Raw genomic sequence first — 12,464 nt, forward strand, 5'->3', positions numbered from 1 at the left:
TGGTAAGCTTCTTATTATCCAAGATCGCCATCTAGCGGTCACATGACCTAATAGCATGTTACTTGCTACTCCACTACATCATGCCCGTAGCCGGGGGTGGGGGCATGCCTAACCCTAACCTAAACATAAACCCAATTTGTACCTTACTAATTATTATTAAACAGCTAATTAGTTTATTAAGCTAGTAGTGTTAGTTTAATTGTTTGTTAATACTGTGACCCAGAAATGTATATAGGACTATGTTTTCAAAATGAGCCTATGTTGTGTATACATTTGGTATCATTTATATTACAAATAAAAGGTGTTCACTTTTTTCCAGACTTCAAGATATTCAGATTTATTGTTGGTTAATTTATTGTTAGCATGTTTTCTGCATGAAACACAATACAGTAAGCTTACAAAACCCAGTAAGAACATGAAAATGGTCATGTTTCATCACAATCCTTCTCACTTCAATATCCACAAATAAATAATATATAATATACACTCGAAAACTGCGCAAAGATAAAATGACAATTTTGCACTAATGGTGACTTACTAATAATTCAAAGGAATGCACGTCTTTGTACTTATTTGATCCATGTGTTTCTGTTGTATATAATAATGATTTATTTTAAATAATTTGAACATTTCAGAGTGCAGTAAATTATCCACTATGAAAGAAATGGCAAAGAACACCCATTCATTTCAAAGACAGAAATTTCACACAGGGCTAAAATATTACAGAATGTTATTAAAATACAATTAAAACAAAATATCTGTTAATTTCAACCAGTGGAAAAACACAAGATTTCAAACACAAGGAAAAAAGTAATGAGGCTTAGAGGAGGCACAATCGTTGTAGCTTTACCTAAAGTGAAAAAAGAAAAAGAAAAACATAAATAAAGAAAGAAAGAAAGAACAAAGCTGTACATGTCGGTGATATCTTCCTGCACTGTCAATGTATGTTTATTTTAAAAGTAGGCTATAGTTCACCCCCCTCCCAACCTCCCTATAATACAATAATAATTTACTCACCATTTATTTAGCCATTGGCACCCATAGTAGGGAAAAATACTCAACATTCTTTAAAATATCTACTTTTTCTTCTTTTCAGTTGAAAAAAAAAAAACTCAAAGAGGTTTGAAGCGAGTAAATGGAGAGAACATTTCTCTTTTGGGGTGAACTGTCCTTTTAAAAAATGCTTTCCTGTCAGTTAATGCATGATATATTTGTGTCAGGCTTACCGTATGCTGACTGTATTTGCAAAACCTCTGATTCTTTTGGTAGCACAGGTTCTACAATTAAGAGAGAGAGAGAAAGAGGTTAACAGTCTGGTAACTGTAGTTTAAATGCATTCTTTTAATGCATCATGGTTAAAAGAGATGTAATAGCACAGTCTCCCATGGTTAGCATGCCTCTAGCATGTTTCTAACATGATTAACATGTTACTAGCATGTTTAATTTTTAATTAGCCTGTTAACATGTTGCTACCACGTTGCTTACATGTTTCTATTTTTATTAGCATGTTTCTACTATGCTTAGCATGTTACTAGCATGTTTCTTACACAATTAATATTTGTAGTGTTATTATATATATTATATAGTGTAACGTGAATGTTTCTTACATGTTTATCATGTTATTATGTTTCTAGCATCGTTAGCATGTTACTAGCATGTTTCTTATATGTTTATCATTTTATTAGCATGTTTAGAACATGGTTAGCATGTTATTGGCACATTGCTTTGTTTAATATTTCATTAGCTTGTTTCTAGCATGGTTAACGAGTTATTTGGATGTTTCTTATGTTTATCAATTTATTAGCATGTTTCTAGCATGGTTAACATGTAACTTGGATGTTTCTTACATGTTCATAATTTTATTAGCATGTTTCTAAAATGGTTAACATGTTATTAGCACATTGCTTACATGTTTATAATTTTATAAGCATGTTTCTAGCATGGATAATATGTTACTAGCACACTGCTTACGTTTTATTACCATGTTTCTAGCATGGTTAGCTTATTACTAGCATGTTTCTTACGTTTATCATTACATTAGCATGGTTAACATGTTACTAGCATATTTCTTACGTTTAACATTTTATTAGAGTGTTTTTAGCATAATCATCATGTCAGTAGCACATTACTTACGTGTTTATCATTTTATTTATATGTTTCTAGCATGGTTAGCATGTTAGTTGTATGTTGCTAGTATTGTTGTATGATTTTCATGTACTTTTACTGTAAAAAATTACAAAAAAAGTTTATCTTTTTAACCAACCTTTAACAAAAATATTAGTTTAAGTTAGCTATATTTGCTCTTCCAACATTTTATTAAGTGACATTTTACAGTGTATGGTTTGAGCAAAAATACAAACTATTCAAGTACGTCCAGTGAAGAGTTGTACCCAAACGTCAAGATTTTTCTACAATCAATAATCCCAATCAACTTTACCCAGCCAACTTTATATTTCTATAGCACATTTAAAATAATTATATATGTATATAATAATAAAGTTTCCAACCTGTTATTGTGACTTTGACTGTGCTGAGCGCCAAACCCTGTGAATCCAAAACTTTGTATGTTCCGGCGCTGCTGGCCGAAAGCCTTCTGAGGATCAGTTTGTTGTCTTTCTCTTTCAGATGACCGTTCTTTTTCACGTCTCCCTCTCTCTCCCACAGGACTGTCCAGTCTGTGTCATCACTGCTCTGGAAAATCACCTGCTCGGCTTGATGTGTGTGTAAATCCAGGATCAGATCTGAGCCCAACTGAACAGACCTGATGGCCTTGTGATCTATCATTGGAGAAAAGAAAGACTGTAGGTCTTTAGATGTTAAAGGGATAGCTCTCTCAAAACTGAAAATTCAGTCATCATTTACTCATCCTTCATTTGTTCAAAACTTTCTGTCTTCTGATATTTTGAAGAAAGCTGGAAACCTGTAGCCATTGACTTCTATAGTGTTTGTTTTTCCGACTACATGAGTCAATGGTTACCGGTTTTCAGCTATCAGCTTCAACAGTTTTGTGTCTAAAAGAATGATTAGCAGCTGTGGGCTAACTAACCTGAGCCATTTCACCTTTTCACTTAACTCGATTTTAAAAAATGAATAAATACTATATTAGTCTACATCAGGGGTGTCCAAACTCGGTCCTGGAGGGCTGGTGAACGGCATATTTTTGTTCCAATCCCAACTAAACACACCTGAACCAGCTGATCAAGCTCTTTTTAGGTATACTAAAACTTCCAGGCAAGTGTGTTGAAGGAAGTTAGAGCTAAGCTATGAAGTACGCCGGCCCTCCAGGACTGAGATTGGACACCCCTGGTGTTCACATACACATTTAAACAAAAACTAAAAGATATTCCAAAAAACAACAAAAGAATACTTTTAATAAGGTAAAAAAAATAGATTTTTTAAAAATTAGGTAAAACAAAACTAATTCAATCAAATAATGAAAACTAAAAACTTAAACTAAAGTAATTTTGCTAAACTTAACAACACAGTCCACCCCAAAATTTTGATTCTATCATCATTTATTTACCCTTATCTTTTTCATAAGGTATTTGACTTTCTTTTCTTTTGTTTAAAATAAGATATTTCGAAGAATGATGGTTGCTGGGACCCATTGAGTTCAATAGTATTTTATTTTCCTTCAGCATACAGCATTCTTCAAGAAACTTACATAAGTTTAAAGCAACATGAGGGAGAATAAATGGTTTATTTTTGGGTGAACTGTCCCTTTAAATTTGTAATAAAAACTGAGAATTATTTTGTATCCCATCCGCTTCGTAAAACATATGCTGGAATAGTTGTTAGTTCATTCTGCTGTGGTGACCGACTAAGCTGAAGGAAAATGAATGATTGAATGAATGAATTTTGTACCCCCTAAGTACAGTTTTGACGTTTGTTTGTTTTATTTTCCAAACATTGATAGACTTTGAGTAGTTTTTCAGAATTTGCCCTCACCGACAACCACAAGTTGGACGCTCTGAAGGAAAATCCGGCTCTTGACAGGCTTACTTGGTTCCCCAACCACCAGGTAACTCTCGTAAACGCCCGCATCGCTGAATCTGACATCTTGCAAGAAGAGAGAGCAGTTTCCCTTGACGAGCATATGTTCTGGGACGTCCGCTCGGTTTATGTAAGCCTCCCCCTGGAACTGCTCCTGTCCCATTCGCTCAAACACAGAGTCGCTCACGGTCTGCCACTGAATATGAGGAGCCCGTTCAGACTCCAGATGTGACTCCACTGTGCAGGGCAGAACCGCTGGCAGGCCCACCTTCGAGGAGGTATAGAACAGCACTGAGAGCGGAGAGGAGCCTAGAGGGACAAAATACAATTATTTCAACTACAAACACAGCAGCCAGACACCTTCATGTCATTCATTCATTCATATTCCTTTGGCGTAGTCCCTTTATTTATCAGGGGTTTCCACAGCAGAATGAACTGCTAACCTATCCAGCATATGTCTTACACAGCGGATGCCCTTCCAGCTGCAACCCAGTACTGGGAAACATCTATACACACTCATTCACACTCATACACTAAGGACAATTTTGTTTATTCAATTCACCTATAGCGCATGGAGAGAACATACAAACTCAACAGAAAAATGCCTCCTGGCCAGTGTTAATTTCGTTGATGACAAATTTTCATCATAGTTTTCATGACAAACAAGTTTCTACAGACGAAAACTAAATAAAAATCAGGTGATGATGACTACAACTATAATAAAAATATACTGGCATTTTCGTAGACCAATAAAAATGAGGCAAGAATGTGATTGGGGACGTTTTTTTGGAAAATATGCAATCAGAATTAATCTTGGTGTGTGATGCATGAGGCATGCAGTAGATGCGGGATGCGATTACATCATCATAAGAGTAGAGTAGATTTAGTCAACTGAAATCTTATGAAATTTAGTCGACTAAAACTAGGCTATAATTAAGATGATTGAGAAAACTAAATCAATTTTTGCAACTGACCCAGCTGAGACTCAAACCAGCAACCTTTTTGCTGTGAGGCAACAGTGCTAACCACAGAGCCACCGTGTCACCCCACCTTGATATCAGTGCTAATCAATTTAATATACTGTAAGGGGTTTCAGTGACATCTTTTTTCTTACTTGGCAACCTGTTTTAGATCACATAAAGAAGATCTTTTAAATATTATTATTTATTTGTATTTTATTTTAAATGTGTGCAATGGCTTTTGTTAGTTTGTTGTCTAAAAAAAAGAAAAAGGTCAAATCGTTGCATTATTTGTACTGCAAAACATAATTAAAAAATAATGAATGATGTCACAATCTTGACGTCTATTTGACATCCACACATCGATGCCTTTTTGACCACCAAAATAACGACACAAAATAATATTATAATACAAGTATTTTTAGGATGTCAAGGTAGCACAGTGGGTAGCACTGTCACCTCATAGCAAAAAGGGTGCTGGTTCGAGCCTTGGCTAGGTCAGTTGGCATTTCTGTGTGGAGTTTGCGTGTTCCCCCGTGTTCGCTTGGGTTTCCTCCAGGTGCTCCAGTTTCCTGCACAGTCCAAAGACATGCTGTACAGGTGAATTGGGTAAGCTATTGTCCGTAGTGTATGCGTATGTGTGTGAATGTGTATGGATGTTTCCCAGTGATGAATTGCAGCTGGAAGGGCATCTGCTGCTTAAACAATATGCTGGATAAGGTGGTGGTTCATTTTGCAGTGGTGACCCCAGATTAATAAAGGGACTAGGCCGAAAAGAAAATGAATGAAATATTTTCTACACCTGAAAGCCTCAATTCCAAATTTACACAGTATTTTATGGTGGCTGAGACAGCTTATCGCGCTGCAATTTAGGAAAACACATGCAAGAACAAAAACACCAGCTAATTGACACCAAAGATCTTCATCGGTTTGACAGCAAAGATATTGCAAATCCTCACAAGGCAAACACATCAAGAAAATGCGCTGCATTTTCTCACAACACACGCAAATAGAACACAATGGAAATGTTTCAAGGGGACCCAAAACTTTGACAGACCAACTATTTAGGTCATGGTTATTTTGGCTAATAATATACAAGAGATTAGGATGTTAAAATAAAGAAAAAAATCACCTTTCAAAGATCACCTACAACTTCACTGAGCACTATCCCAGGCGAGTCTGTCACGTTTTTGTACCCCTTAAAGCATTTCCGTTGTGTTCTGTGTGTGTTGTGAGAATTTGCAGCATGTCTGCTGTCAATCTGATGAAGATCTTTTCTTAATTTACTGATGTTTTTTGTAATTGCATGTGTTTTCTTAAATTGCAGCGCGTTGAGATCTCTCTGCCACCATAGGATTTTGTATCCCTACAATGCCAAACGACATCAAATTGACATCTAACATTGGCATTAAAAAACATGTCAAAAACCGATTACAGGATGATCACAGAAATTAAGAAACAAAACGAAACTAAATGAAAAGAAAAGTTGTCCTTCTTTTGTCATTGACTACTTACCGACACAAATGAGGAGCCTTAGCATCAGAAAAGCTGAATACCTGAGAAGAAATAATCATCATACTAAATTACAGAGAGCTAAGCCCAAAGTAGCCTACTTTCTGTGTGGATCTGTGTGTGTCCACCCACAAGAGTAAAGCCGGGGCCCCGCCCCTCACCACACACGCACGCACACACACACACACACACACACACACACACACACACACACACACACACACACACACACACACACACACACACACACACACACACACACACACACACACACACACACACACACACACACACACACACACACACACACACACACACACACACACACACACACACACACACACACACACACACACACACACACACACACACACACACACACACACACACACACACACACACACACACACACACACACACACACACACACACACACACACACACACACACACACACATATGTGTGTGTGTGTGTATGGTATATATTATGCCTCCAATTAACTCAAATGTTGTCAATTAGCCAATCAGAAAGCTTGACACCATCATCTGAGCTTTTTCAGAGGCATAATAATCTTAATGCATGTAAACTTGACTTTTAAGAAAAGTTATAACAATTTCTCAAAAAATATCTCTCTCATTATTCTGCTATTAAGCATAAAAGAAACAAATATGATAATCCCAACTTACCTAAAAAAGAAAAAGTTTAGTCACATTAACATCTGAGTTTTCTTAAATGGTTATCTGCCTTTTTATAGTGTTTGTAAACTTCCACTATCCACTAAGCATTTTAGCAATAAGCATTTTCCCATAAAAAATGTCCATGGCATCCCTTTCTTCAAGCATTTTTCTGAACAAATTTAACAATGTGAAATGCTCATCTGACGTGCGATTTCAGAGCTAAAAATATTACGTTTGGAAAGCCCGACTCATTGTGGTAAAACGGCTTGAATAAATGAGTCAAAATGAAACTGCACTGGCATAATGGATCATTTTGTCATTAACAGCTAAATATTTTAAAGTAGCCCAAGCTACTGTTTTGGTTATACAGTTAATAATAAGACATTACTCATAAATATTTTGTTTATTTAGGCTAACAGTTTGTGTTTTGCCTGTTTGTTTTGGCCGGTAAACAGAAGCAGCTTTGAACGCAATTCATTTTACCTAAAATGTACAGAATATTCAAATTAAGATAAAAATTACACTAAACGAAATTCATTCTAAAAAGACAAAACTGTTCAACAGAAATCTGAAATTATAAACACAGTTACCGCGCTCTTGTGATAAATGGGGAGTTAACTGATTGGAAAAACAAATGAAAAAACTTGCAAGAGAGCAAATACGTGTGCTTTGATGCTGTAACCACGACTGGGGTGAAGTGACAGGAGACCACAGGAGGTAAGGTCCACTATGCAGTTTATTCAAACGTCAGGCAAGCAATGGTCATCAGGTGCAAACAGGTATATACAGGCAGTCCAGAATCATAAACGTAAAACAGGCTAAAGGTCGAAAGGCAGGCGGCTAAACAGGAAAACAAGGGCACAAGGCTAAGATCGAAACACGGAGAAACAAGACAGGGAACCGCGTTGTAATGTTACTAGGAAAACAAGACTCGGCAAACTGGAAGTGTGAATGAGTGGCTTATGAAGGGAATCAAATCAGTCTGTGAACAAGGTTCAGCTGGTGCTTGTAATCAGGATACATGAGTGAGCAGGCGTGCGTGTTTGGGAGCAGTGCATGTATGAATGTGAAGTCCTGGGGAATGCGGAAATGTAGTCCTGAGAGTTCATGTGAGAACCAGCGATCCTCTGGAAAGCGATCGCTGGTTGTGACAGATTCATAGTCTGTCACACTCTTTTTGGGGTTTTGTTAACACTGGAACTACCAGAATTATAACATCATTGAACCCCTTCTCATATAAAACGTCATACTGTCACATCATATTTATATCCAAAGCTTCAATTCGGATATTAGAATTAAGCATTGAATGTCTGTCATCTTATTTTCTGAAGGCATTACCCTAAAAGTGTGATCTTTTTGGTAATACAGCCAGTAAATGTGCATGAGATACTTGACCACATGCACACCTTACTTTCACTTCACAGTCAGGAGAGCGAGGTTTTATTCACGAAACTTAATATGTTGTTTTGAAAGAGATATCTGAAGTAAAGTTTTTCTATCATAAAGTTATGCTTATTAGCAGGAAGTTTTTGGGTGACCGGCTCGCATATTCAAATGCACAAGGAAAGTATAGGACACTAAAATGCATGCAGTGATTTTGGCCGCGTTGTTCAAGGTAGAAATAATCAGAACTCTTTTGTGTTTTGTAATTTTTATAAAATAAAAATTCTTTCATTTATTTTCTTGTCAGCTTAGTCCCCTTATAAATCTGGGGTCGCCACAGCAGAATGAACGCCAACTTATCCAGAATGTTTTTTACGCAGCGGATGCCCTTCCAGCCACAACCCATCTCTGGGGAACATCCACAAACACTCAGTCCCACACACACTCATACACTACGGACAATTTAGCCCACCCAATTACCAATTCACCTATATCACATGTCTTTAGACTGTAGGGAAAATCAGAGCACCCGGAAGAAACCCACGCAAACGCAGGGAGAACATGCAAACTCCACACAGAAACGCCAACTGAGCCGAGGATCGAACCAGCGACCTTCTTGCTGTGAGGCAACAGCACTATGCATTATGTCTTGAGTATATTGTTAATGTATGAATTATTAAAGTGAAACATGTTTCGTGTATGAGATGTAATGGATTGTTAGTATTTTTATTGATTATTAAATCAAACTGAACAAAATATTTATTCTGTTAATGATCAATTGACACCAGCTTTTCTTTAAGAAAATTACAAAAATTAACAACCTAAATTTTTGGGGGGCTCCCCATGACACATGGTGCATGCTCGTACCCCGAGGGGTCGTGGGACAATGAAAGGGGGTCGCCTGGTGATTTCCAAAAATCTATTTATTTTTATTAAACCATAAGAATTACCATATTTTATCCATAACCTAGAAAAAAATAGTAATTTATACTGTAGTTACTATATACTACTTTATAAAGTTACTATAGTAGCTAATAGTTACTAGTTCTATTCAATTGCGATCGCTGGGGTAATTACATTATATTAAAGACACAGCATAGCTGCATCTGAAGCTATGCTTTCTGGGCCATTTACAGCACTAACATACATAAAAAAATCTACGAAGAATAGACTTTGGTCTATTGGTGTGTGTGCACCATTGCATGCAAAGTTTTTGTATTTATAACCACCTCAGAGGATATTGGGGGTCGCGAGCCACTGGCATTGTTATTTTGGGGGTCGCGAGCGCAAAAGTTTGAGAACCCCTGCGCTACGCCACTGTACGTGCGTGTGTTATATGCACCTGAACACACCTTTATTAGAATCCATTCCATAGTGTGCATGAACACATACACTCAAGACATGCAGGCTAAAATATTTATCATCTAGTACCTGTGCTTTTTCTGTCCAAAAGTTATAACTAAGCCCAAAAATGTGTTTGCAAATATTTACAGCAGATGATTTTGGCAACAGCTCACAAAACGTACACAAGGACAAATCTTTGTGTGTATTTGTTGAATGCCTGATTTCAGATAAAGGGAAAATTTTAAAAATACAATTTATATCTTGCATTCTGTTGATATGTCTGTCTTGTACCATTTCATTAAAGCGTGATCAGAGACTATTCTTGACTCAATGTGAAATATATTTTTATACTAAAATCTATAGTTATTGAAACAGCTGTCTTCATGACACATGACATTTAAAACAATTATAGCAATGCAACAAATATTAAGTTCATTAAAAGATAATAGAGCAGTAGTGATTAATATGAGGTAGGCGTTTATTTGAAAACCGGTGAATGACTAACTTCTCAGAAAGTTAATCGCCCCAAACACTTTTACAATTGTTTTTTTGGCTGCAGGACTTCGTACATTTAATTCAATAATATATTGTTTAAACTGAGTCAGCTGTATTATTAACACTTTAACTGCTAGTTTGTCCTCAATTGTGTAAAAGATAAACATTTTTTCGTCACTCCTGTACAATTTTCTACTTATGTTACATTTTTAATTTGAATGAGCAATATGTATAAATTAGTTGTTTTTTAAAGCTGCATTTACATTACTCTCACTCATTTATAATTTTTATACATTGGAGGAGAATAGGGTAAACATTTTAAGAAAGAGTGAGTTTTCTTAGAATGCCTATATATGTTCTATTGTTTTGCTATAAATAATAATAATAATAATTCCTTACATTTATATAGCACTTATCATAAAGACCTTTCTTACCCATTCATGCTGTCCATCTTGCATTTGTGCTGGCTCCTTCTTACATTTAATTTAATAATCTCTTGTTCTTAATTTTAAATTGATCCATTGTATTATTAACACGTTAACTGCTAGTTTGCCCTTAATAATACTGTATAAAATTATTATTTTTTCATCACTTCTGTATTATTTTCTCTATCTTACTTTTTACATTTAAACCTTTTTTTTTTTATCTAACACCAACACTTTTATTTATTCTCTATTTGGTTTTGTTTCTCTTTATATTAATACAAATGTGACCTAATGACAATCTGGGGATTTTCTTATATGATGCATTGGTCAGGCTACTTATATTGTTCTTATTCGTACTGTAAGTTGCTTTGGACATATAAAGGAACTGAGCCTATTTTTACATCAGCTTCATTTGGCTGATGCAGATTTCTATATTTAGATTTTTTTATAGGCTATATATATTTCAGTGTCACCATTTTGCTTAGGCTTGCATTGTTATTATTTTATATATCTGCTTAAAACCAAGTTGTGAATTACAGGGGGGTTTGTGGGGGATTGACCCCCATAATAAACACTTGATCACCCCTGAAGGACATCAAAACAAGATGCGTCAGCCCTTTAATAGTAAGAAATAGCTTTCTCTGATCTCTTATCTGTATCATAAATATTAATCAATTACATTTGTGATAAGTTCACAGTACTCATTAGGATTAGTTTTTGAACTTAAATGGTTTGTTGAATTCGGTTTCCTCAAATGGTTTGAGTTACCTTAACTATTTGGGTTTTACAGTGTAGGAAAAATCTCTGTGAAACTGGTAGATCTAAAGCACCGATAGGCAACTTCACAAGTCATGTATCATGTAAAATAGGTGTTTATATCTGCATAGTCTAAAAAAAATAGACACATTGGTATAGTTTGACCTACAGTATCCTCTAAAAAGTTACTATATATCCCTCACAACAATGAAAATGTATACATTTTACTAATAAATAAGATGTAATTGAAATAAATTATAAAATTTGATTTACTGTAGCATATGTGTTGCCAAACTTCACCGAAAAAGTGACCCCCCCCCCCCCCCTGATCGTTAATGTGTAATTCAGACACTGTTTAGAACCGATGTTTATTTGATGGATAATTAGCAAGTAAGCTACAATCTGCATTGGTCTGCATCCTGCCTTCGGCTTCGTCTTCATCTTCATCTATCTACGTGTTTGTACGTAGTAAGAAGCTGGCTGGCTCCTCTCAGTTTCATATTCCCGAATCATCTGCGGCATCTGCTTACGCACACACTCTCTGCTGAAACGAAACCTAAACTCAATCCGACTCCAGCAGTTCTGTCATACATTAGCAACACTTAAATCCATTTGATATCAAGCAATATTTATAAAATAGTTGTTTTTTAAAGATAGGCCTACATTTACATTACTCTCGCGCGTTTTAATGTCCATGCATATGTTGTATAGGTGAAGTATAAAGTAAATATGTTAAGAAAAACAGACTTTTCACAGAATGCCTAAAATCTCCTAACATTCTATTGATTTGCTGATATAAAGACGTTTCTTACCTGTTCACTCTGTCCATCTTGCATTTGTGCCGGCTCCTGTTGCTGCATGAGTGTGACTGCAAACAGCTCAGAAGCGGGTTATATAGCTTCACGGTCTCTCTTCATTTC

General features: G+C 35.9%; 1 protein-coding gene across 2 annotated transcripts; it reads right to left on the minus strand.

The window, feature by feature from the left end:
* Window positions 1-309: 309 nt before the first annotated feature.
* On the minus strand, window positions 310-12,464 carry igldcp (Ig-like domain-containing protein). Of its 2 annotated transcripts, NM_001386214.1 has the most exons (6): window positions 12,357-12,464; window positions 6,468-6,508; window positions 3,949-4,302; window positions 2,508-2,777; window positions 1,227-1,277; window positions 563-850 (listed from the first exon to the last, which is right to left on the minus strand). In NM_001386214.1, the coding sequence occupies exons 1-6, from the start codon at window positions 12,371-12,373 to the stop codon at window positions 768-770; spliced, it is 816 nt and encodes a 271-aa protein (NP_001373143.1). In that variant the 5' UTR covers window positions 12,374-12,464; the 3' UTR covers window positions 563-767. The 2 variants fall into 2 exon arrangements, with proteins under 2 accessions (XP_073779446.1, NP_001373143.1); XM_073923345.1 differs by lacking the exons at window positions 6,468-6,508; window positions 12,357-12,464 and adding an exon at window positions 5,406-5,716 and having other exon boundaries at window positions 310-850; window positions 3,949-4,330.

Source organism: Danio rerio, chromosome 15 (assembly GCF_049306965.1).
Source record: "Danio rerio strain Tuebingen ecotype United States chromosome 15, GRCz12tu, whole genome shotgun sequence".
Taxonomy (NCBI): domain Eukaryota; kingdom Metazoa; phylum Chordata; class Actinopteri; order Cypriniformes; family Danionidae; genus Danio; species Danio rerio.